The 27,700-nt window shown below is 38.1% G+C and overlaps 2 protein-coding genes across 4 annotated transcripts in view; one reads left to right on the top strand and one right to left on the bottom strand.

Annotated features, from left to right (window-relative positions):
- Positions 1 to 27,700, bottom strand: part of LOC127655754 (mRNA export factor GLE1-like) — a 160,084-nt gene that overhangs the window by 112,007 nt on the left and 20,377 nt on the right. The window lies entirely within an intron of this gene.
- On the top strand, positions 9,178 to 27,334 carry LOC127655742 (uncharacterized). Its single transcript, XM_052143710.1, has 7 exons — positions 9,178 to 9,420; positions 12,124 to 12,250; positions 14,665 to 14,828; positions 14,999 to 15,165; positions 16,433 to 16,574; positions 18,346 to 18,470; positions 25,245 to 27,334. Exons 1-7 carry the CDS (start codon positions 9,378 to 9,380, stop codon positions 26,088 to 26,090), a joined length of 1,614 nt encoding a protein of 537 aa, XP_051999670.1. The 5' UTR covers positions 9,178 to 9,377; the 3' UTR covers positions 26,091 to 27,334.

Here is a 27,700-nt window from a genome sequence, read left to right as displayed (position 1 = left end):
TCTCTTCTATGATGAACATATTTTCATCCACCGAGTTCGAAGTCATTTTGATATTTTTTCTGGGGCTTAAATAAAAAAATGTCAAAGGTGTAACCGTCCAGAGGTAGTAAAAATCGCATTAAAAGCTGATTTTCTTGTCAATGTCGACATATGTAGCTTGTACTAATCGTTCATTGCAATGTCATGTGACCAAAAAATGTATAAATAAATAAATCATAAAAGACAGAGGACCCCTTTAGACTTACATGGTTGTTTGTGAAGGTGTGAAGAATTTTTTACATTTATGACTTTAGATTTTTGTTTCATCAATAAATATCAATATTTTGACATTTTTATGAATAGGTATATTTCATCAGCTCATATGGAGTAACCCTGAGAAATCTTGTTGATATACAGTATCTACAGTATATAGATATAGATATATATATATACCATATTGAATCTAATACTTGATTCTGATTGGCCGTAATGCTTGCGGTTCAAACCGTTGCATGCACGGGTACTTCCGTTCAGTTTGAATCACGGTTCGATATGAATGCGCTGTTTGTAACCCAAGCAACATAACATTACAGAGAAATCAAAGGTGTTCAGGTGTTTTTTACTCATCGAAATAAGTAGCTATGATCAATACTGTCACTGAGGTATTGATCTTCCATGCCCCTTGATGGAAACCATGCCATAACAGCTGCAGGGCAACATCACTGTGAGTTGGTTTTAGACTGTTCTATTGAGTTTATCTCCACCGCAGTTCTCCATAGAGACGGTCTGGCTGCATCAATGATGTCTGCTGACAAATGAAAGTCCTGCAGCCATTTGTCTGGGTCCATGTTGTCATGGTCTCTCAGGTCTTTAGACTCTGAATTTAGAAGACCGATACTGACATTGATGAAAGCCAACTAGAAGTTACTCATGATTCATGCTCTGTCTGCAAGAAGCAGGGTCGTTCTGAAGGGGCAGACTTACTCTGACACGATCTCTCTTTGGTGCTGGTTTCATCCCCACAAGATAATAGCATTTTCCAAAAGGAAATGTGCATAGTACAAGTTCTTGTATTGTTCAGTAAAAACCTGCCTGTTATTGGAGTTGTAAATTGTACTTTTTGAAGTGGGGAACATTTTCTAGATGGATGAATTTCTGGTTTTGTTGTTTTTTTTTGGTTTGTGTAACATTGAACAATTTACACCTGGAGCCACATTGAGAGCCCTATATCTCTGGGCTTTTACCCTATATGGCTTTAAAAATAAAGATATAGAAATAAAAGTTTATTCTTAACCACTAGCTGAAAGGATATTGATATATCTTTAATGCTTTTAGAGTTATAGACACTCAAACTTTGGAAAAAACAAAAAAAAAAAAAACCTTTGTTGACATATAATGCAACAAGAGGTGCTGAGGTCAAGTTATTTTAGTAATAGACTTGGCTATCTCTGTGTAAAAATACAATAATGGCACTGCCACCTTTCTAAGGTTTTTTTGTTGTTTTTTTACCAATAGTTTTGCTCCAAAATCATTGGCAAAAATCTACATGATTTCTCAGGAAATATGAATCTTTGGCATTTATTTTGACTTAAAAAGGCTCTAAAACAGCTTTCCCTATGCTGACACAGAATGACCCAAATATATTATAATGTGAATATTCAATATATACAAAATGAAATGAAGAATGTATGCATTAGAGCCACACTGAGAGCCCCATATTTCTGGGATTTACCAGATAGGGCCTTAAAAATTAAGATACAAAAATGAAAGTTTGTTCTGAAACAGAATCTAAAAGGATATTAAGCTACAGGGGCAAACGCTGGCCAAATTGATGCCCTACGCAGAGTTCGGGGGGTGGGGGGGGGGTGCCTGATATGAGCTCGAAGCGATCGTTTGTGTTCCACAACTGCTTTCATGTACCTGAGTAATGTATAACGTGCGACTGCTAGGGTAAGATGGTGCCCCCCCTAGGGTGTTGGTGCCTTCTGCAGACTGCGTAGTCTGCGAGCAGCGATACTGTTAAGATATCTTTAAAGAGCACCTATTTTGTTTTTAAGGTCTCATACAATAGATTTACATGCATCCAATGACTTTTAACACTTTAATTTGCTCATAATTTAAATTGCAGCGTTACCTTTTTTTCGCAGACTCCGTTCTAAAGGATTCATTGTAAACTCCTCCTTTCAGAGAGCATACTCTGCTCTGATTGGTCAGATGGCCCAGTCTGTTGTGATTGGTCTACCGCTTAATGTAGAGTTTGAGGGTGGGTTTTTTGTTACCAAATGACGTAGGTTAGTACAGGAAGTAAGTCTGGAATTACTAACGACTCGTTTCAGGTGTTCAGAATCGGTTCTTTCTTTGGGAGTCAATAACTCCATTTGTGGTGCACTTTGATTTTTGACTTTTTTACATTCACAAACAGCGATATTACACACTACATGAAAGGGATATTTGAAAAACAAAAAGTTATAGGCCGTTCAACTTAAAACCCAACATAATAAAAGTGTTTTCCCCAGTTTTGGACTCAATGGCATATAATGCAAGAAATCTGAAATCAACCGATTTTAGTAATAGACCTACTTATCTCCGTGTACCAATACAAAATTTATATTTACATTTACATTTACATTTCTGCATTTGGCAGACGCTTTTATCCAAAGTGACTTACAGGGCACTTATTACAGGGACAATCCCCCCGGAGCAACCTGGAGTTAAGTGCCTTGCTCAAGGACACAATGGTGGTGACTGTGGGGATCAAACCAGCAACCTTCTGATTACAGTTCTGTGCTTTAGCCCACTACACCACCACCACTCAAGAACACCGCCACCATTCTAAGATCATTTTTTAGACCTGTAGTTTTGCTCCAAAATAATGAAGACTTCTGCAAAAAAATGGATTACTCAGTAAATATTGATCTATGGCATTTCATGTTTTGGCTTTCATCATCATTTATGTTTATCTTTCTCCAGAAAAGTATTAAGAAAATTTAAAATTTCAGCCAAGCCGGGGCGATTCTGAAATGTGATTCATTTGACATGAAATAACCCACATGGGCATTTGGAAAAATACTTTATTTTGCATGTAAACAGCTCATTGTTTTAGGCTATTATCTCATACATTCACCCACACCTGACCGTCTTATGATGCTTGAGATTCAAATAAAAAGTGGCAACATTCGAGATGATTTAAAACCCCAGACAATATGATCACAATTCAACTCCTTTTCTTTTTTTAAGAAAAAGTACAAAATGACTGCAAGAAACTTCCAAAGGGACCCGTGTCTGATCGCGCATCTGTGTAGTTTCTAGGCTCAGACTTTGGGCTTCAATCAGATTTTGACATTGTTTAAAAGTTTCGCCGTAGAGGATCTGAATTCACTTGGAAGTTGCAGGTCCTTTACCGTGTTTTGTTCACTCCCGTGTGAAGGAACAGAGTTAGTTTGTTCCGTCTGTGTGGTTCTGAGAGGATTGCTGTGATACGTACAGTATCTGAGGCAGCATTTCAAGGAATATTTGATCATTTTTCATGCCCTGAAGGGTAAAAATGGCACAGTCTTGCTGAAAACGTCTGCATCTTTTCCCTGTACAGCAGGAGTATTTCAATATCAAAGTCTTTTTGCACCTGGATAATTAACTCTTTTGCATTTTACAGTAGCTATTGTTACCCAACATGGTTTTCGCATCAGCGTAATCAATAATTTAAGAAAATGTCATGGCAAATGGAATTTAGTAGAGAGTTTCTTAAGGTAAGGGATTTGTTCCAATGGGCTGAAACATAATTGATTTAAGTGTAATAAAGCTTCCTGGCTCATCCAGTAATGTAAACACAAAAGAGATCTCTGTAATATCTTCATTTGATGGTGTGACGAGCAGGACATGGTCGAGCGGTTAGGATGGACACCTGGCAGGAAATGGCCTTAATCAGTTCGAGAGAGAGAGAGAGAGATGCACAGAGTTTGCTGTACACTGAAAGAGTGTTGTCATAAAAGTGACGTGCAGTACGTTGGATTGTTACCTGGCTCCCGCTGCCTCCTTCCTAACCGAACAAGAGAGCTGGAGATCTGTCACAGATGTCCTTGAAAGCAATAAGATTGAATGGAGAATTAAGTCTTCTCTTGGAAAGTTTTGTTGGCGATCTCAACAAGGTCTCGACCTTTGCTCAGATTACCTCAGCTGGAGCTTTCAAACCGCATTTTCAATTGTGTTCAAGAAACTTGCCAAAATCGGACAATTGACATGCTACAACCAATGGTGTAAGTTGACTTCACGTTGCAATTTTTTAGTTAAATATGAGTACAAATGACCTTTACAAACTCTGGTGTAGGGAAATATTTTCAGCGAATACCGACTTAAATTTCGGTGATTTCCTCACATAAAGCTGGCATTTGGATTCAGAAGTGTTGAGACTACATGAATACTGTGGCAGCAGGGGTGTGGTCAAGTGCCCATCCGGAGAGACAGAAAGTGGTATGGGCGCTAACACCTGAGCTAAATTATCCCTAACACCTGTATCTAATCCAGTGAGCATGGGGAGAGTGGCATAAAAGCAGCCACACAACCAGCAGACGAGAGAGAGAGCCGTGAGCGCTGAAGTGTGGTCATTAAAGTCCTTACCTGTGAGTGGAGTAACCTGTCTCCCGTGTCCTCCTTATCGATGACCCTTACACTGGTGCCGAAACACGGGAAGGAGGAGGGATGCCCGTCGCAGTGTCCTCGATGCTGCTGTCCACCGTGGGACGGAGTAGCCCGACCGCCTAGATGCGGGGAATGGCTAGTTTCCGTGGGGCAAGTGGAGTGGGGGACTGGACTCCCCGAACACCTGGAGCCGCTGCCAGGGGCAGAGGAGTGCCCTTCTGTCCCCCAGAAACACGGAGGGATCGAGAGAAGACCGCCGTCCACAACCTCCTCCCTGACCGCCTGGAGCGGTTGAGCCACTGCCAGGCGTGGAGGAGTGCCCCCACGTGTCACCGGGAACGCCTGAGAGGGTGGAGGAGTCATCGAGGACCACACGGCGGCACATCATGGTGAAGCTTTCTTGGCTGGACAATATGTAATGTAGTTGTTTATTAAAGATGATTTTTAAACAATGAAATTGAAATAACGTAGATGGATGGCCCATTTGAAGCATATACCATCGGTGAACAACCTCCAAGCTCACGGTTGGTCTGTCTTTAAAGGTTTATAAGTTAGCTGGGTAGCTCGCTGACTACCAAACCTGGAGTCGCAAGTTGGAATCCAGGGAGTGACTTCAGTAAGGCTTCCTTAGCAACCAATTGGCCTGGTTGCTAGGGAGGGTAGAGTCACATGGGGTTACCTCCTCGTGGTCACTATAATGGGGTTCTTGTTCTCAGTGGGGCGTGTGGTGAGTTGTGCGTGGATTGTGCAGAGAATAGCGTGAAGCCTCCACACGTGCTACTTCTCCGCGGTAACACGCTCAACAAGTCACGTGATAAGATGCGCGGATTGGCGGTCTCAGATGCGGAGGCGACTGAGATTCGTCCTCCACCACCCGGATTGAGGCGAGTCACTACGCCACCACGAGGACTTGGAGCGTGACTGAAGGAGGAACTCTTCCCACCCTTTAAAAAGGTAAAGTGTAAAGTGTGGAAATATTTATAAACGATAGTGAACATTTGATTTAATATTTCTTTTAAAATTGTTACTTTATATGTGATCTTTTAAACTCAATCTCATGTTAAGTAACTAATAATAGAATGAGATGGCGAAATCGAGTTGCCTCGTACATAATAGTACAACTTGAAAAATAAATGAACCAAGAAATCGAGACTTTTCTTCAGTTTACGTCCTAACCCAAACCTAACCATGCATTTTCACGCGAGCCAAGTCGTACTTTATCTTACGATTCTGCCATCTCGTACGAATGATGTTGGATCTTATAATTGAATAGGTGTCATGTGTTAGTAAGTGTTTGCGCTGTCCTCTAACCATCACTGTGGCACTTCTGAGAGTCTGTGAGAGCTCATCCTTTCTCGAGCACTAGAGGTGAGCTCAGTTTCCAAGGGATACGAGCTTATAGGGACTGTGGCGCAATCGACCGAGCTGTCAGTGGCGCATAATTAGTTTCTATTCATCCATGAAGACAAAGAGCACTTTATGGTTGATAGCAATGTGATTTTGATAATATGCCATTTTCGCCCTCTCGTTTATGGCTTTGCTTTTTTTAAATCAACTCACATCATTGGTGATTCCCACTTGAGCATAACGAGCAATATACAAATGATGTGTTCTGCATCCTTGAAGGACATTGTGGAAAGGGGACGCTTGTTTTATATGTAAGTGAGCGGTGTAATGACTTCACAAAGGGTCTGAGTGATTCGTTTTGAAACCTGAGGGAATTTGATTTAAATGGACAGAGATGCAAAATGCTTTTCGCATGGCTCGTTGTTCGTTTTGCGACAACAAAAATGACTTTTATTCACTTTCACACACATTACGAGTGCAACGCCAGATTATCAGTTCACAAACACTTTTACTGTAGTGCATGACTTGTTTGAACGTTTGCATTACATAAGCAACTGCATTTACAAGCTTGTTCGAGTGTGATCAAATTGCACGTTAGCTCGACTGATAGAGCGTTGCGCTTGTGATGTAAAGCAGCGGGGTACGAGTCCTGAAGAGCATGTGACTCTGGACAAGTGAGCCGAATGTGTCATAGAAGCACCACAAAATGACATGGTGGGTTGCTTTTCCCGACACTATCGGTGCATTTAAGGTTTAGGGTAGGGAGGTTAATTTTGATATTTTAAAATATCGATAGAGCATTAACCTTGAAAACATCATCTGTTTGGGAGGACATTATACTCGCTTTAGGTGGACACAGTGGACATTTCGCTTCGGAACTGCTGCTATACGTTTAATGTCATTTTTTTTTTAAATGTTCATGATATCAGGCTGCATTATGCAAAACGTTAGCCTCAGTCACCATTCAGTTTCATTACATCTTTCTTCCTCACTGAGACTGCAAATCTCAGTGCCACGAGTGGTGCAGAAATGACTCACTTCACCTATGTTGCAGCTGATGTTATGCAGCCTTGCCAAAACAATATTTTGTGACGAAATTAGCAAACTCATTTATTGTTGATGCATTTTTTAAATGTCTCCCTCAAGATCAAAGCTCTCGGTTATTCAGGTCAAGCTCTGTGGTAAGGTATGAAATGTGTTTGACGCTGTGACAGTGTTGGAAGCGATGGGTTTCCTGTGGTCATAAAGCTTAGATCTGACTTCAAAGCTCAACGTTCAGTCAGGACTCACTCGCTTTGAATCATCTCAGTGCCGGGAGCAGCAAGATGCTCGATATAGCATCTGAAACGCCATAGGAAAGAAAAATCACACTCTTTAAAATCTCTGTTGTTTCTCCTAGACAGATTTGCTGAAGTATTTCATTGCGATACCAAAATCTCAATAATAACTAGACTTTCAACTATAAACATGTTTGAAATACACCGGGACTCTTATTTTGAAATGACGGAGACTTGGCTAGCAATGATGCTTCCAAATGATACTTTTCATAGCGTATATATTTCACCAGATGAGATTTATTGATTTATTGAATAAAACAAAATAAAATGCACTGCTACCTACCAGCTGGCTCCCATTACATTCACCCCCCTAAATCTCACTCCCATCCGGGTCACGGCACCACTATAATCGGTCCTGCTTGACCCACTCTGAGCGGGATTCGAACCGGTGTCTCCGGCATGGAGAAGACCAAAGGTTACATCCTCTAGCGCCAGTCACTATTGCGCCTCATGAGGCCAGGGGAGGTAAGTTTACACACTGCACTGCTACCTACCAGCTGGGTCCCATTACATTCACCCTCCTAAACCTCACTCCCATCCGGGTCACGGCACCAATGTATTGGACCTGCTCGACCCGCTCTGAGCGAGATTCGAACCGGCGTCTCCGGCATGGGAGGCAGGCGTGCTAATGAGGAAGCTAAAGATTACAGCTTCTAGCATCAGTCCTTTGGTTTGTTTTTTCTCTTGACAGAGTTTCCTATATATTTGAACATTTTAGCTTTACAAGTGTTTTTCATAATAACTCAAAATTTACATTGAATGTGTGTTATTTTGTATTTTGTGCATGTGTAATGTATGACTTACAGCCACTTAAAAATACCTTATGAAAGTTTATAAGACATTGCTTTTGTCATTTTACTTAAAGCATAACTATTATATATAAATATCAAATATATATGTATGTGTGTGTAATATATATATATAACTTATGCAGATAAAAGTAGATGTTGCTTGTGTTATAATTCATTATACTCTAAACTATGAATATGTAAATATTATAATTGTGGTTATAATTATTTATGACAAGTTATAACATGTTATAAGGTGTGTTATGAGAAATAACTCATGCATTATAAACATGGGCTTTAAAAAAATCTTACCAATGTTTCAAATCAATTATAAATTGATCATTAGCGTGTAGTGCCGTCAACTTTTGGAGTTTTCAATGCGATGTTCAGTGGCGTAACAAGGATCTTGCGGGCCCCGTAATGAACTGACTCCATATTTATTTAAATAACCCAGCTTTGTTTGACCTTTGACCTTGTTTGTTTACAATCTACATTTCTGAAGTCTGAATGTGAGAGATTTGTATTCGGAGTTCTGAATTTATTCTCAGTCTGAAAATTTTAAATTCTATAATCAGAATATTTAATAAATGTATCAAATACCCCCCCAAAAAAATCTTCTGTATATGAAGTGGTATGTCTAGATTTCAAATGAATAATTTTAGTTCTAGCTCTATATTTCTAGTGTGCATCTCTGGATGGCGGTGCAGAATAGCAACAAGGATACCAAGTATTGGGGGGGGGGGGCTGCAATCTGGCCATATCTGATTATTGGGGAGCAATTGTCCCCCTCAAAGTATGTTGTGGTTACGCTGCCCTGGTTTTGTATCATAATAATGAATGTTGGGCAATACATGACACCACCCAAAAGGTGAGCATCAGTGCAACAAACATCTCCTCACGCACTCTTTCATTTGCTCGTAGCCTTTTGAGAAGTGGTTTGATTCCAGTTTCGTTTTTCAAGGCATAAAACCTGAAATTCGAGATGTGTGCAGTTATATAGACGCCCTTAAGGGGTGGAGACCAAACGCAGAGAATAGACTCCAGAGTTAACTGACACACCTGAGGATATAGGTTCACACACTACAGGCGTGTTAGACGTGGAACAGATCGTGTAATCTGGGACAGACTCTGACATTCTGTTACACTAATGACTATAACTTCATATATGGATTTGGTCTGGATTGTGGATATGACATCTGTTGAAACTGTGGAACAATGTGAGGATTATATCTCTGATTTCTGGATCATTATCTGAAGTTTACCATTTGGAGATTTTCTCTCACCTGTGGATATGTGGCCACTGAGTGCTGTGATTGTTTTACTCTGTTGTACAGGTGAGTCAAATGAACCACTGGCTGAAACTCTATATATTATGTTATATATACTGTATGAATATATACAATTATAGTAATGTATAATTGTTTCAATATTATAAAATATTTACTTATATATAATAATTACTTATATGGAACATAATAATATGCATAATAAATACAAATCTATATCATTTTATATATATTGACGTTTATTTACATTTATTTATATAATTGACGACGGGCCGTTGAATTGTCTGCTGCGCGTCTTGACCACATTACCGCCTCAGATGTGCGTTAATTTTAAACAATTCTACGAGTCAATTGTTCCGCTTATACGACGGTTACCACACCTTAAGACATCGTTCATGGTTTTATCTCAAGATATTTTCTGGTTTTTGCCCTAAAAACGCTTTTTTGAGTGGAACTACTTTCTTCCGCCACGGTTTCAGTGTTTCTGCAGCTCAAGCCTTCGTTGCTAGTTTCACGTCACTTTAGAACTAGCATTGGAGGATGCGCTGCTTTCGGCGTGTGTGTGTGTGTGTGTGTGTGTGTGTGTGTTTGTGTGAGCGAAAGAGAGGGGTGGCGCGGTGCTTTTTATTATAGCTATGTGAGGCTGAATAGGGCGAAGTACAATCAAACATAAAAAGTTTCACATATTAAAAGTTATTTCGGATAATAGAAACTTTTGTTGTTTGATTATCAAGTTCGGCTCTATTTGTTGGTCTTGACACGAGTCTGTGTGTGAGTGTGTGTGTGTGTGTGTGAGAGCGTGTGTGTGTGTGTGAGAGTGTGTGAGTGAGTGTGTGAGTGAGTGAGTGAGTGAGTGAGTGAGTGAGTGAGTGAGTGAGCGAGCGCACTGTGTGTGTGTGTGTGTGTGTGTGTGTGTGTGTGCGTGTGTGCACTGTGTGTGTGAGCATGAGTGTGTGAGTGTGTGAGTGTGTGAGAATGAGTATGACAGACAGACACTATGGAGTGGTGGTGGCGTAGTGGGCTAAAGCACATAACTGGTAATCAGAAGGTTGCTGGTTTGATCCCAACAGTCACCACCATTGTGTCCTTGAGCAAGACACTTAACTCCAGGTTGCTCCGGGGGGATTGTCCCTGTAATAAGTGCACTGTAAGTCGCTTTGGATAAAAGTGTCTGCCAAATGCATAAATGCATAAATGTAAATGTGTGTGTGTGCGCGTGTGTGAGCGTGTGTGATTGTGGGTGAGATGGGAGCATAAGAGAGAGAGAGAGAGAGAGAGAGATAAGGAGCCCAAGGATGCTTTTCAATCGAAATTGATTAGCATGTAGAGAAATAACTGAAATAATTTGAAGAGGTGATATGAAACCGTTATGTGGTCAAGACCTGGAACTACTTCATAGCCGTGTGAGTAATGAATTTATCTATTTTCACTTTTAATATTTGATACATTTCCTAATAAAAGCGAAGTTATACGTATCATGGCATAAAATGAGTTGATTTCTATTTAAAGGTAACACATTATTTAAATTGAGTAATTCATATAAACAAGGTTAACTGAAGTGTGGCATAAAAAGGATTTTTATTCGTTTAGATAAAATATGAAATTCTTATGAAAATGTCATTTTAATATATATATTATTTTAATCAATCAGTTGTTAACCCCTGAAAACATTTCCTTCCACTGTAGCTCTCAAATCACATTTGCACTTGTGTTCAGTTCAAAAATGCCAAATTGCAACATAAATAAACAGACTGAATCATGCATGAGTCTACTGGAAAGCACAAAAATTATTTTGTGTGTGTTTGTTTTTGTGTTTGTGTGAGAGAGTGTGTGAGAGAGAGAGAGTGTGCGTGTGTGTGTGTGTGTGTGTGTGTGTGTGTGTGTGTGTGTGTGTGTGTGTGTGTGTTAGAGAGTATGTGTTTGTGTGAGAGAGTGTGTGTGTGTGTGTGTGTGTGTGTGTGTGTTTGTTTGTGTGTGTGTATGTATTACAGAGTATGTGTTTGTGTGTGTGTGTTTGATTGTGTGTGTGCGTGTGGGTGTGTGTGAGAGATAAAGAGAGTGTGTGTGTGTGTGTGTGTGTGTGTGTGTGTGTGTGTGTGTGTGTGTGTGTGTGTGTGTGTGTGAGCGTGTATTTATCACTTTGTGGGTACCAAATGTCCCCATAAGGATAGTAAAACCCGAAATGTTTGACCTTGTGGGGACATTTTGTCGGTCCCCATGAGGAAAACAGCTTATAAATCATACTAAATGATGTTTTTGAAAATGTAAAAATGCAGAAGGTTTTCTGTGAGGGTTAGGTTTAGGGGTAGGGTTAGGTTTAGGGGATAGAATATAAAGTTTGTACAGTATAAAAACCATTATGTCTATGGAAAGTCCCCATAAAACATGGAAACACAACATGTGTGTGTGTGTGTGTGTGTGTGAGAGAGTGAGTTTGTGTTTGTGTGAGAGTGTGTATGAGAGTGTGTGTGCGTGTGTGTGTGTGTGTGTGCGTGCGTGCGTGCGTGTGTGTGTGTGTGCGTGCGTGTGTGCGTGCGTGCACGTGTTCTAACAGCTGTAGGTTACAAATAACATAAACTGCCCGAGGGTCGAAGTGTCCACTTTACTTTTGGACAAAATATATTTTATCTAGAATGACATCACCTGTTAATACAGAGATCAAAACTTAAAAACTAAATGTTTACAATTTTATGCCAAGACCTCTAAAACTGTTCCTCTCTCTTATTTTTGTGGTTTCCTGTTTGTTTGTAGGTTACTGGTGTCATGGATGTAATCTGACGAAGCCGTATTTTCAGTCCAGGAATTTCTACAATGTTCTCCGATGGGATGATGTTGAGATTGCAGGTCAAAGCGCTCTCTACAGTGTCCAATACCACATGTGAGTGACGGGACCAAAGGTCAAAGCCAGACTCATTATATAAGCATTGTAAAGCATTACGCTGTTTACTGAGTGCAATAAAGATGACCTTGATGTAGTTGTAAACCTTTGAATAAGACATAAACACATTAGACTGTGAATCAAGAACCGGTTCCAGTTAAAAATGATAATAATGACAACAGAACCGAAACCAGTATTATATGGGATTCAGTATATTAGAATTTAAATGGGAACCAGAACAAGAATTAGAATTAAAATCAGAATTGGAACGAGAATTAGATACTAAATAGAATTGTAAGGATCATTTGAATGGGATTTTGTATTAGAGTTGCAATTGGAATTAGAATGAAATGAGAATTGGAATTGGAATGAGAATTTGATTATTAATTAGATGCCAATTTGAATTCAGTTGCTACTCTAATTCTAATTTTCATTCAAAATTGAACCTTAATTCCATTTCCAATTATCATGCAGTTCTCATTCTGATTCTAATTAGAATCTAATTCTATTTCCAGTTCTATTTATCATATTAATTCCCTTTCAAATTCTAATTAGAATCTACTTCCATTCCATTTTATATTCATTTCAATTCTGATTAAAGTCTACTTTCTCATTCCTAATTGAAATTATGAGTCTAATTAGAATTAGGATGACAATTAAATTCTCATTTGAATGATAATTAGATATTAAATAGAATTGTAAGGATAATTTGAATGGGATTATGTAATAGAGTTGCAATTGGAATTAGAATTAAATGAGAAATAGAATTGGAATGAGAATTAGATTATTAATTAGATGTCCATTTGAATTCCAATTTCTACACTCATTTTAATTCTAATTCTTATTTTCATTCCAAATTGAACCTTAAATCCATTTCCATTTCTCATGCAGTTCTCATTATAATTCTAATTAGAATCTAATTCTATTTCCAGTTCTATTTATCATATCAATTCCCTTTCAAATTCTAATTAGAATCTACTTCCCATTCCATTTTATATTCATTTAAATTCTGATTAAAGTCTACTTTCTCATTCCATTCCGGATTCAAATTATAAGTCTAATTAGAACTGATATGCTCATTAGAATTGGGACGGCAATTACATTGTAATTCTAATTGGAATGGGAATTAGATTCTAAATAGAATTTGAATGTGAATTAGACTAAATAGAATTGGGATGAGAATTGGTTTGAAAACAATTGGTAAGAGAATAAGAATTATAAGATCAGATAATTCAATTCTAATGATCATATCAGTTCCCATTCCAATTAGAATTCGAATGTAATTTCAGTTCTAATTGTCATACCAACTCCCATTCCAATTTTAATTCAAATCTAATTCTCATTCCAATTCTAATCTGATTCTGTATGTACACACTAGAGGTGAATAGTGCCTTTATCCCCTTTCCCACGTACAGTCCTAGTACTTGACAAACAGGACTAGACTTTTCCCTCTTGCATTCGCACACACAGAAAGAACCCTGCAGTGATGTCATCTGGTGTCAACCAATTCTGACGATGTTTGCACGCACAACAAAACGAACAGATGCATCTGAAAACACGAGCAGCTGACTTGCTGCTTAATCAGTTAATGGCTTAACCGAGAGCATTTTTCAATGAATAGAACTCTTAAAGAACCTGGTCTCAGAACAGTTTTAAAAGCACCTTATTTTCATCCTACCTCCCATATACAGCCTCCAAAGGCAGCATTTGACCACATTCGAACTCAGCCAACAATACCAACGGAGGAATTACTAAACGGCTAAATGGGACTATAGTTCCTCGTGTGTGAAAATGACAAAAAGTACTACTTCCGAAAAGTACCTAAAATGGGCAGTGGGAAAGGGCCTAATGTGAAGAGCAGGGTTAATAGTATAATGAACAGTATAATAGTTGGTTGCTATCATTTATTATGATTCGGCTGTTTAATATTGTGTGCATCGGGGCCTCCTTCACACTTGTTATTTCGTTAAAACACATCTCATCATAAAGTCTGTAAGTGTTGTAGAATGTCTATGGCAGGGGTTTGTTATTGCGTTCAATGGAAGCGCAGCGTAGTTCTATCGGGAAGACTAGCAGCTGTACATCATCACACCATTAGCGGGGTAATTCCTAGCCAATCGCATGTAAGCCATTGCTTTATAAGTCCGCTCCCAATCTATTACATTGCTGGTTTGGTGTGCTAAAACTGCAACCTCCTCCACCCCACCACCACCAGTTGAGCCCTGTCACACACGGGGGTAGGCTCCTCGCCCCTGCCTCCTATCTCCGGCAGGACATGACGGTTCCGGGTACAACTCCCTCGGACCGCCAAAGAGAGAGACATTACTTTCTGTTAAACTTCACTTATCTTAAACTTCACTCAAGCCTGCTTGTCTTCCCGATAGAACTGATGTAATGCATTTGGTGTGTTGCAGTTATGGAAAAACGTATAAACCAGTGATATGGTGCCAGAACATCTCTGTTCCTCAATGTGACCTTACGAATGTGACGACTGATGTGAACTCTAGATATTTTGCCAAGATTACTGCCAGTGGACGGTGTCTGGGCGAAGTCAAGCACTTCACTCCTGTTGAACAATGTAAGATATTTTGTCCTTTCATTATTTCTTTGCATTTACTGATTTTCGTGACCCAATCTGAGCAGACCTGTGAGTCATTTTTGGAAAATAATCCAACCTTTTTCAAATATATCCAACATATCACAACTCTCTCTTTCCATCTTTCCTGTTGTTGTTGTTGTTGTTTTTAGCCATTTTGGAAAGACCACAGTTGTCAGTAACGTGGAATGAGACATCACTGATGGTGACGGTTGTACCACCGATGGGTCCCGACAATCTCTCCATTGAAAAATGTTTAGGAACACCGTCCATTAAGTACAAGGTTAATCTGACGCATCCCGAGTCTGAAGCTGGAAAGGTATTATATACTAATTGTTACTGCGTTCTTATTTTAAAACATGTAATCTGTGCTCTGTTGGAATTTCCATTGAAACCTGCAATATTTCAAGAAATCCCCAAAAATGATTGTATTTGTATTTTGCTTAAAAAAAAATGGAGCATCATTTCAGGACATCTTAGATTTTACAGCAATGGCAAGAAATATCATTCCCATTACTGTTATGTGAAAAAAAGATTTATATTTCATATTCTTCATAATCATATTTAATAGGGCAATCAATCAACGTAATTACATGGCGTGCCAATTAATTAATCAAATGAATCGCAATTAATCACATATATAAATATTTGCTGATAAAGCCCCACAAATAACAATAATTCAATCTATAATGATGAAATAAATATGAATAATTATATATAAATTATTTACTAATATATGAATAATATATTGTAATATTCTTATATAATTAAAATGCATTTTATTATTGTGGCACAGAAGTGAAGCATTAAAAAATGACGATACAAAAAGTGGATTTATAATTCAATATATTGTTTATTTGCATATTATTGAACATTAGCCAATCATTGGCTGACAGTTCACAACAATTTAATTTGTCAATCAGTTCAAGATTTATTATGAGGGCTTGTTTAAATACGTGTCAATGTACACCTGTGTCAGACGGACGCTATTGGAGCGTCTCACTTTGGTTGCGTTGCGTCCAGGGTTGGACTGGTAATCTGTCATACCAGGCATTTTCCCGGTGGGCCGACGCACTTTGGGGCCGATCAGGGGCGGACTGTCAGCCGTGAAACGTGCCGAATGGGCCGAGATAAGCTAAAATGAGCCGCCACGTTTGCCAGAAACCAAAAACAACCCCCCAGCTTTCTTATCACCATAACCCACCACCCCCCCAGCCCGACAAAATTTGGGCCCGTTGCCATGTAATATTTTTAGCTCCCTGTGTCAAGTCAAATGTAGTTTAATACGTCTTGAGATCCCTAAGTTCGGATTTGCGCTCCAAGCTGCGTTTGTATGCCAGAACGTGTCCTCGTCTTGTGCTATCTGCTGAAATGTTGGTTTGCTCTCTGGATAAGCTGCTCGTTGCCTATACAGTGTGTTTTGCTTGCTGCCCCCTGGAGGAAGCAGGTGGTACTACAAGATTGAATTGCTCAGGAATCTTCCTTATTACGTCCAGGGACATGATTAATTGTTTGTGTGTGTGTGTGTGTGTGTGGTAACATTATAACCTAAATTTTATTTATGTCTCCTTTGTGTCTCTTTGCAGGTATTTGAGGGCTCGTCTAACTCAGTGGTTATACGGCTTGTACAGACGGACACACGGTATTGTGGTGAAGTGGTCTATTCGCTCACAGTTCCCTTTTTACTTCGACAGAGTGAAAATGCCTCCTTTTGTGTGACTGTCTCGGGTAACTGAACAGTTGTTGTTTTAATTAATCTGTCTGAATACTATTGCACACTGCCTTGAATAAATCTAAACATAGTTGACTTAGCAAAAGAGTTCATGCTCTCAATGTTATCTTGTTTGCTTTTATTGTTGACTCAAAGTAAACCTTGTGTTTCCTTGACTGAATCTGAGTCACTCTTTAACAGTATAAAAAGTATTTTTATACTGTTTTGTTTTCCATTATAAATATTTACAGTAATTCTCCTCACTGTCCGTATAATATGCATTTACTCGAGAAGAAAAAATTGCATCAAATAATAAGAATTAGATAAGAAAACATTAATAATTTTTGACCAATTTTTTAGAGCATTAGTTATTTGATGAAAAAGCCCATTTTTGCAAAACCCCATCAGCTAAATTGGGCCACTTTTTAAACTGACAATAAGAAGTGTTGGTTAAGTTACTTAAAAAAAAGTATTTCTCTACAATTGTAATCAGATTACTTTACTAAATACTTCATTGAAAAGTAATGACATTACTAATTACTTTACTTTTAAGTTACTTTCTAAAACACTTTTACGATCATATATTTATAAAATGATCATATTACTTTCCACTATCGGCCAGTGCGAGTCGTGAGTGTCAACTGGTCAGCTGGGGCTAATAGCCTCCCACTTGCGTTCCCACCATCGGACCAATAACTCTGCAGCGTTGCCCAAAAACTCGCCCTTAATATGCTGCTGCGCTGCCAACGTCTCACACGCCCATTTCACAAGCAAGAGGGAAGCTCAAGCTGAGGTATCATCTAGTCATCTAGAATATAGAGTTTAAATCGAATGTAAACAGAAAGATAAGTTAGCGTTGACAACTCAACGACTGTAACTGCCACGATGTCCCGAGTGGTCTCTCTCTAACAATGGGATGATGTCCCAACACACATTCTATGAAAGTTCACCGAACCATTGAAAGTCATTTTTTTGGGCACTATTTTGTCCATTGGCCATTTTAATGGATTTGTAGTGTGCCCGCATTTTTTTTCCCCCAAACCTGTACCGTTGCATGCTGGATACACATCCTGGAAGTTTGGCGAAACTCTGTCCTTGACATTGAACTCACCTCTATATCCGATTGGCCTTGTTTGGCCCATGGATAATCGGCGGGCCAAAGGCCATTGGCCATTGGCTCCGAGAAAGCCACGAAGAGGCACAATGACTCTCCGGAAGTGACCGTGGGAACACAACTTGCCCTGGCACGCACTAGCAAGCCCTCATTTGGTCCGGTAGTGGAAACGCAGCTAATGACTCATTATGGGGCCAGAAATCTTATGTATGGATTCTACATAAATGATATATTAGAATTAAGCATAACCCATTACACTACTAATGCATTACACTACAAGTAATTAGATTACAGTAACTTATTTCTTTGTATTTGTACTTTGTAACACCCCACACTGCTAAGAAGAGATATTTTGATGGATCCTCTCATTAAAACATTAAAATATGACTTTAGTATAAATACACGTTAATTTGGATTCATGTGTTGGTTTTTTTCTGACTTTATGTGAAGGAAAAGACATTATTCTTGAAAATAGTTAAATGTCAAAATCTCACAGTCCTGGTCACAAAAGCAAAGTGTGTGGGGAATAATAGCAATCTTCTATACTTTTGAGGCATAAGCAATTATTAAATAACACTTACTACCCAGGAACACAAATTTGGTTACATAGTAATAACAGCTGACTTTAATACTTGCATTCATTCATCTGCAATTTCAACTATGTTCTCTTTCAGCACGTAAATCCTGGTTTCTCATCATTGTATTTCCTGTTCTGTTTGCTGTTCTCCTGCTGATCGTCATTCTCACAGTGCTCTGCCAGCAATCTGTGAAAAGAAAGCATTCCTTACCGAAAGCCTTGGTGAGTGATTGTGTCATATCCACATGGGGAAATTCCTGGTGAATGTGTTTGGAATTGACTCCTCCCTGTTTTACTGGCAGCAAAGTCCTGTTTGACGAGAGCTTCACGTTTCTGCTAAGGAATCTGTCGTGTTTAGCTATTGCTTTTGACTGCAGACATTGACTGTGTCATACAGTACCAGAAAAACTTTGGATACACCTACTAACTCTATATTTGAAACATTTAGAACATTTAGAACTTTATTTGAAACATTTAGAATATTCAGAACTTTATTTGAAACATTTAGAATATTTAGAACTTTATTTGAAACATTTAGAACATTATTTGAAACATTTAGAATATTATTTGAAACATTTAGAACATTTAGAACTTTATTTGAAACATTTAGAATATTTAGAACTTTATTTGAAACATTCAGAACTTTATTTGAAACATTTAGAATATTTAGAACTTTATTTGAAACATTTAGAACTTTATTTGAAACATTTAGAACTTTATTTGAAACATTTAGAACATTTAGAACTTTATTTGAAACATTTAGAACTTTATTTGAAACATTTAGAATTTATTGGAAACATTCAGAACTTTATTTGAAACATTTAGAATATTTAGAACTTTATTTGAAACATTTAGAACATTTAGAACTTTATTTGAAACATTTAGAACATTTAGAACTTTATTTAAAATATTTAGAACTTTATTTGAAACATTCAGAACTTTATTTGAAACATTTAGAACATTATTTGAAACATTCAGAACTTTATTTGAAACATTTAGAATATTTAGAACTTTATTTGAAACATTTAGAACATTTAGAACTTTATTTGAAACATTTAGAACATTTAGAACTTTATTTAAAATATTTAGAACTTTATTTGAAACATTTAGAACTTTATTTGAAACATTTAGAACTTTATTTGAAACATTTAGAACATTTAGAACTTTATTTGAAACATTTGGAACTTTATTTAAAACATTTAGAACTTTATTTGAAACATTTAGAACTTTATTTGAAACATTTAGAACATTTAGAACTTTATTTAAAACATTTAGAACTTTATTTGAAACATTTAGAACTTTATTTGAAATATTTAGAACATTTAGAACTTTATTTAAAACATTTAGAGCTTTATTTGAAACATTTAGAACTTTATTTCAAACATTTAGAACTTTATTTGAAACATTTAGAACTTTATTGGAAACATTTAGAACTTTATTGGAAACATTTAGAACTTTATTGGAAACATTCAGAACTTTATTTGAAACATTTAGAACTTTATTTGAAACATTTAGAACTTTATTTGAAACATTTAGAACTTTATTGGAAACATTCAGAACTTTATTGGAAACATTCAGAACTTTATTTGAAACATTTAGAACTTTATTGGAAACATTCAGAACTTTATTTGAAACATTTAGAACTTTATTGGAAACATTCAGAACTTTATTTGAAACATTTAGAACTTTATTTCAAACATTTTAGAATAGTGAACTCATATAGAATAGAGAAGTTTGGGAACTATGTAGAGACCAAAAGTGCTCAACAAATCAAAACTCTCTGAGCTTTTCCTTCACTACACAATTTCTTTTTAATTCATTATTTTTTATTTATTTTATTTTTTTTAAGAAATTAAAATGTAGCCACAATTTATTTATCTTTAAGATCATAAGAAACATCAATTCAGTCAAATGCATCTTTGGTACTGTATGTAGATTCAGAATAGCACACTCAAACACACTCAAAAAATTATTTTAAAATTTACACATTTAAATTTCAAAACAATGTTATATAAAATGTAATTGATTTATCTTTAATAAAATAAAAAAATAAAAATTATACATTAAAATTATTTTATTTGATCGGTTGTTGGCTTTATTAATTTAATTTTGTTAAACATTGCGCAATTTAATAGAATTTGTTATCAAATTGAAATACATAATTCAATTGGCATGGAGGGCATCCGTGTCAGATCGTCAGTCATGGATTTTCATCTCTGTAGTTGTGTACTCATTATGGATTATTTACATTGTTTTTAAACTTGCGATTAATTATATTAATAATAAAAATCCTTCCCTTTGTGACATCAAAAGATAAATCATGCATGTGGATATTTGCTCTGTAAACTCACTCAACTTGTGAAATCTCTTGCAGATTAATCAAGTCAAATATTTGGCTTCATTCACTTTTTACACTTCCGTTTGATTAGTGCTAAAACCATGTTTACTATTTTGAAACAGAATTGAAGAGAATTGTTTGGGACGTACAGACAGCTTTTGAGACATAGAGAGCCTAATTTAAAAAGAGATTCAGTAGTGGATGCATTAAATATCCATGAACGTTTTAGAAGCATGAATTATATTAGATTCTGTAGGTTTGTTTTTTAACCATTTTGCCTTCAGTTGATACATTTTTAAATGAAGTCTTATGAGGTCATAAAAGCTGCATGCAGTCTGTGAAATGTTGTTTAAAATAGTTTTTAAAGGAGTATAGCATTTCACACCACTGGACCTTTTCAATTTCATAATCATCTTACAGTGGCAAGAAAAAGTATGTGCACCCTTTGGAATTAGCTGGTTTTATGCATTAATTGGTTATAAAATGTGATCATATTCATCAAAGTCACACGTATAGACAAACACAATGTGCTTAAGATAACAACACAAAACAATTATAATATTTCACGTCTTCATTGAACACATCCCATTAAACATTCACAGTGCTGTGGAAAAAGTAAGTGAACCCTTTGAGTTAATAACTGGTCGATCCTGCTTTGGCAGCAATAACCTCAATCAAGCCTTTCTGGTAGAGGCGGATTACACCTACTGTATATCACTTCCTTACAGAACTGCTTCAGCTCAGACATGTTCTTCGGATATCTGGTGTGAACGGCTCTCTTGAGGTCATTCCACAGCATCTCTATTGGGTTAAGGTCTGGGCTCTGACTGGGACACTCCAAAAGATGGATTTTCTTTTTTTGAAACCATTCTGTAGTGGATTTACTTCGATGTTTAGATCATTGTCCTGTTGCATCATTCAACATCTACTGAGCTTCAGCTGGTGCACAGACACCCTGACATTATCCTGTAGGATATCCTGATAAACTTGGGGAATTGTTCTCTCAATGATGGCAATCCAGGCCTCAAACCAGCAAATCAGCCACAAATCATGAGGCTCCCTCCACGTACTTCACCGTTGGGATGATGTTTTCATGTTGGTATGAGGTGCCCTTTTTACGCCATACATAGTGCTGCGTGTTCTTCCTAAACAATTCAACCTTAGTTTCATCAATCCACATACATTTTCCCAGTAGTGTTGTGGAGCATCAAGGTGGTCTTTGGCAATCTTCAGGTGTGCAGCAATGTCTTTATTGGAAAGTAGTGGCTTCCTTCATGATGTTCTGCCATGAACACCATACCTGTTTAATGTTTCCTGTATAGTACACTCATGAACAGAGATGTTAACCAGTTCCAATGATTCCTTCAAGTCTTTATCTGTCACTCTAATGTTCTTCTTTACCTCATTGATCATTCTGTGGTGTTCCCTTTGAGTCATCTTGTCTGGACAGCCACTTCTAGTGAGAGTACCTATAGTACTAAATCATCTCCATTTATAGACAGTTTGTCTAACTGTGGACAGATGAATATCTAACGGCCACTTCTAGTGAGAGTACTTATAGTACTAAATCACCTCCATTTATAGACAGTTTGTCTCACTGTGGACAGATGAATATCTAACGGACACTTCTAGTGAGAGTACCTATAGTACTAAATCATCTCCATTTATAGACAGTTTGTCTAACTGTGGACAGATGAATATCTAACGGCCACTTCTAGTGAGAGTACCTATAGTACTAAATCACCTCCATTTATAGACAGTTTGTCTCACTGTGGACAGATGAATATCTAACGGCCACTTCTAGTGAGAGTATCTATAGTACTAAATCACCTCCATTTATAGACAGTTTGTCTAACTGTGGACAGATGAATATCTAACGGACACTTCTAGTGAGAGTACCTATAGTACTAAATCACCTCCATTTATAGACAGTTTGTCTCACTGTGGACAGATGAATATCTAACGGCCACTTCTAGAGAGAGTACCTATAGTACTAAATCATCTCCATTTATAGACAGTTTGTCTAACTGTGAACAGATGAATATCTAACGGCCACTTCTAGTGAGAGTACCTATAGTACTAAATCATCTCCATTTATAGACAGTGTGTCTAACTGTGGACAGATGAATATCTAACGGCCACTTCTAGTGAGAGTACCTATAGTACTAAATCACCTCCATTTATAGACAGTTTGTCTAACTGTGGACAGATGAATATCTAACGGACACTTCTAGTGAGAGTACCTATAGTACTAAATCATCTCCATTTATAGACAGTTTGTCTAACTGTGGACAGATGAATATCTAACGGACACTTCTAGTGAGAGTACCTATAGTACTAAATCATCTCCATTTATAGACAGTTTGTCTAACTGTGGACAGATGAACTGTGGACAGGTCTTCTGAGATCTCTTTTACTGTAAGGTATGTTCCACATCAGCAGATGCTTGTGAATAGCAAACTCAAAATGTTTGAGTGCTTTTATAAGTCAAAGTAGCTCTAACCCACACCTCCAATCTTGTTTCATTAATTGGATGCCAGGTTTGCCAACTCCTGACTCTAATTAGCTTTTGTTGACGTCATTAGCTTACGGGTTCACATACTTTTTCCAACCTACACTGTGAATGTTTGAATGATGTAATCAATGTGTACAAGAACAACACAATAATTTGTGTGTCATTAGTTAAAACAGATTGTGCTTGTTCACTATGGTAGCTTAGATGAAGAACAAACCAGATTTTAAGACACATTTATTAATAAAATGCAGGTAATTCAAAAGGTTCACATACTTTTTCTTGCCACTGTAAATGTATGTGTAAATTAATAATACAGTAATTTCCAGTGACAAATATACAGTATTTGTAAAAGTATAAATATTGCATGTAATAGCTTGATTAATGTAATGTAATAGCTTTATGAGTATATAGCATGTTAGCAAGTTATGTTAATGTGATATATACTCTATCTAAAACTCCAGTGTGCTGTCTGTCTGCACTGGTCTCAGAACAGTTATAGAGAGCTATAGGATGCTCCCTTGCTCCCTATTTAGTGCATGACTTAACCTCCAGTGTGCTGTCTGTCTGCACTGGTCTCAGAACAGTTATAGGAGTGCTATAGGATTCTCCCTTGCTCCCTATTTAGTGAATGACTTAACCTCCAGTGTGCTGTTTGTCTGCACTGGTCTCAGAACAGTTATAAGAGAGCTATAGGATGCTCCCTTGCTCCCTATTTAGTGCATGACTTAACCTCCAGTGTGCTGTCTGTCTGCACTGGTCTCAGAACAGTTATAGGAGTGCTATAGGATTCTCCCTTGCTCCCTATTTAGTGCATGACTTAACCTCCAGTGTGCTGTCTGTCTGCACTGGTCTCAGAACAGATATAGGAGAGCTATAGGATGCTACCTTGCTCCCTATTTAGTGCATGACTTAACCTCCAGTGTGCCGTCTGTCTGCACTGGTCTCAGAACAGTTATAGGAGAGATATAGGATGCTCCCTTGCTCCCTATTTAGCGCTTACTTAACCTCCAGTGTGCTGTCTGTATGCACTGGTCTCAGAACAGTTATAGGATGCTCCCTTGCTCCCCATTTAGTGCATTACTTAACCTCCAGGGTGCTGTCTGTCTGCACTGGTCTCAGAACAGTTATAGGAGTGCTATAGGATGCTCCCTTGCTCCCTATTTAGTGCATGACTTAACCTCCAGTATGCTGTCTGTCTGCACTGGTCTCAAAACAGTTATATGAGAGCTATAGGATGCTCCCTTGCTCCCTATTTAGTGCATGACTTAACCTCCAGTATGCTGTCTGTCTGCACTGGTCTCAAAACACTTATATGAGAGCTATGGAATGCTCCCTTGCTCCCTATTTAGTGCATGACTTAACCTCCAGTGTGCTGTCTGTCAGCACTGGTCTCAGAACAGTTTGAAATGCACCATATTATCATCCTAACTCCATATAAACTCTCTGAAAGACACATTTTACAGCTTTTGGATGCATCCATTCATTCTCAATGCACATTAAATATCATATATTTTAAGAAAAATGAGCCTATATGTTTAACAGCGTGCCATTTTGCAATATATCATTTACATTTTTAAAATGTAATATCGGATGATACTAGAGACTCTTTTGACTCAAACTGGTTTTAATGTAAAAACGTAATCTGGTTTCTTAGCAGATGTAGTTTTGTTGGCATTACTCCCAAAGACACACTCCGCTGTGATCAGCGCTATGTTGTTTTGTCACATGACTGTACTTTGAAAGTTTAACCTTTTAATGACAGCCTAGAGTCTCCTGAACTGAGATCAGTCAGTTTAAATTAAATTAAGTTATGCATAACCTATAGCGAAGCCAAAGCATAATGTCCACGCATGTGGACACGGGGTCTCAGGAGGTTTAATGCTGATTTGTTCAACGCGTTTACAAGGGATCAAATTAGGGGTTGCACTGATTAGAGGACTACTTGGCTAGTCAGTTAGATTTGCATGCAGATATATTTTAAAATGCACAAAAGTGTAAATAAATTGAACATGGAGCACCTTGTGTTTACCAAGTAACCAACTACTTGGCTATTTTTCTGGTAGTTACTCGACTATCAAAAATGAGTAGCCTTGCAAGCGACTTATATACATTATAATGTGTCCTCTCTCTCTCTGTGAAACAGATGCTGCCAAAGATCAACACTCTTCAGTTTTGTTCACATACCTGGGACGACATATCCAAAGTGCAGGTGTGGTCGGGATTTTGCGATATCAGCCAAAAGCTTCCACAGGTCTCTATTCCTCAGGAGAGGTCAGAGGTCATGTATAACTGTGCTGGTTATGCATCTCAAGACTCTCATGAGATGAAAGACTCCCCTGAGTGGAAGCTTGACTCTGTTGGTAGTCAACAGGAAACGACAAGCGACATCTCCGAGCCTTCTGTCAACTACAGCATGGTCGTGGGTCGTCCAGATGTCCAGATCTCGGATAATCCATCAACTGACGGCAGGATTGACGAGACCAGCTCGAAATTATCTGGCCTACAGTCGGTTTGGGTCGGAGGGACCAATGTGTCAGTGGACCAAAAGCTTACAGACTCTGATACCAACAACAAGCCCCTGGTGGTGCCGGTTATACCTGGTACTAATGGTACATTGCAGCTGCACGAATTTCTCTTCCAGAGTTCTCCGTTACTAGCTCATGAGTCTTTACATGAAGAAAGGAAACCTTTACTAATGGATCTAGTTATAGAGGACTTCAGGAGTAATGTAGCTTACCTGCCTGTACAGGATTCTGAGAACTCTGTTGGTGTTTCCTCGAGTTTCACATGTGAGACGTCAAACTACAGGGAGAACTGTCTGCCAGATTTGTCTTTGAAAAGACATCAAGACCAGAGGACGTATATTCTGAGGGCTGACCTCCTTGAGAGATCGACTGAACCAGAAGAAGAGGAGAACATGGGAGATGGAGAAGAATCAAGAGTTGGTTTGATCTCTCTGGACAGATGGATGTTGCAAATGCAAGGATGATCTTTGTCTTAACTCGAAAATGGGGCGTTCCTCTAAACTGTGCATTGCTGGTCACTTGCATTTGTTGTGGAGCATGGGACGCTGGTATGCTGTTGTCAACAACATGGCTTCTTAGCTAGCTTGATCGGCAAGACTAGCACTAGCTAGCTTGATCACTGGTGACTAGCACTGACCAGTATCAACCAGTCTGGACCAGCATGGAGATTCACAATGGGGATGTTCTATCTAATGCAGTTCTTCAATGTTTCCTGGATCAGGCATTAAGACTTCTTTTCCAAAAGGCTAGTTCAAGAGTTGTAGCCTATCAAAAGGATCAAACAAACTTGAATAATGCTGTTCCCCCAATTGAATGGACGGTTGTGATTTTGTACATGTTGTATGATGTATGTAAATAGCCACTTTTATTTGTTATGTTGTTTGTGCACTTTGACTGAAACTAATGTAGCATTGCCATGTTCACAAGCGTTCACAAAACTTATTTGATCATTAAATCCATTCATGAGTTGTAATTCATGATGGCTTGGCAAAACCAACATACTGTTGTTCTACAGACTTGGTTTAGCGTTCTCTAAAAATCTCTAAACCAATATAACATTTCAGACTGTTAGTCGTCCTAGAGCTTTCAAGCTGCATCCACCAACTTGGCACAGACCTTCAGACTGTTCTGACTCAGGTTGCTATGGCTTTTGGAACTGATCGGAATTACGGTTTTTACACAGTGGACGCTCACCAAAGTCCAGTAGAATTGCACTGAAGGAATGTTCAAACGGGCCCAGTGGCGGAGGGGTGGCATCTTGCGGACCCCCCCCCGGTCAACAACTTTGGGGGCGTGTTGGAGCAGGTTTCGCCCAGGGCGCCAAACATGCTCGAACCGCTAATGAACAGGCCAAGACCATTGAAACTCCAATTCATTTTGACTTAAATTGAACCGTAGCATTGATGGGTTTGACAGTATTTGTGTATTATATTTAATTTACAGTTCAAAATCACCATACAACAGATTTCAGGCTTGAGAGGCATGTCTATAAGAACTCCTAATAAACATGAGCGCATAATGCCAGCAGTTTCTGTGCTCGTGAATTTGCATATCGGACAAAAGATTCTCATGTTTCTTTTACTTTCTAGCTATGAGGAAGTTCTGAAGTGTATTTTGCACTGCACAGCTGGTCTCAAAATAACCGAAAAATCTCATTGTCATTGTAAAAACAAACATATCATTGCAAAACTATGTTTATGAGTGCATAGTGTATTCAAACACTGGCGTGAGTCAGCTGTACTTTGTTCTTCACATTTTCTGAGGAAGATATGCAAGAAAATCAGGTAAATCAGCCCTAGTAGAAACCAAATGAGCTTATCTGTCCTAAGTATTAACATAGCTCAGCACTCAAATATGTCGACTTTGTAGTGCTCATTGTGTTATTATTAAAGTGTCCCACCCTATTGCTAATGACACACTTTATTTATGCTAGTTGTGTTGATGCAAAGTAGTGATTTGACAAATTTAGTAGCTTCCTTAACCCTTCCATGGTCTTATGGGTCAGTTTGACACTTTGGAATATTTAACGCTGATTTACATCAACTTAACTTTGAGTTTTAAACCTAAAATGTCA

The sequence above is a fragment of the Xyrauchen texanus genome, chromosome 15, assembly GCF_025860055.1.
Source record: "Xyrauchen texanus isolate HMW12.3.18 chromosome 15, RBS_HiC_50CHRs, whole genome shotgun sequence".
NCBI classification, from domain to species: Eukaryota; Metazoa; Chordata; class Actinopteri; order Cypriniformes; family Catostomidae; genus Xyrauchen; species Xyrauchen texanus.
The sequence above is the reverse complement of the archived record's forward strand: the minus strand, read 5'-3'. Positions and strand labels throughout refer to the sequence as shown.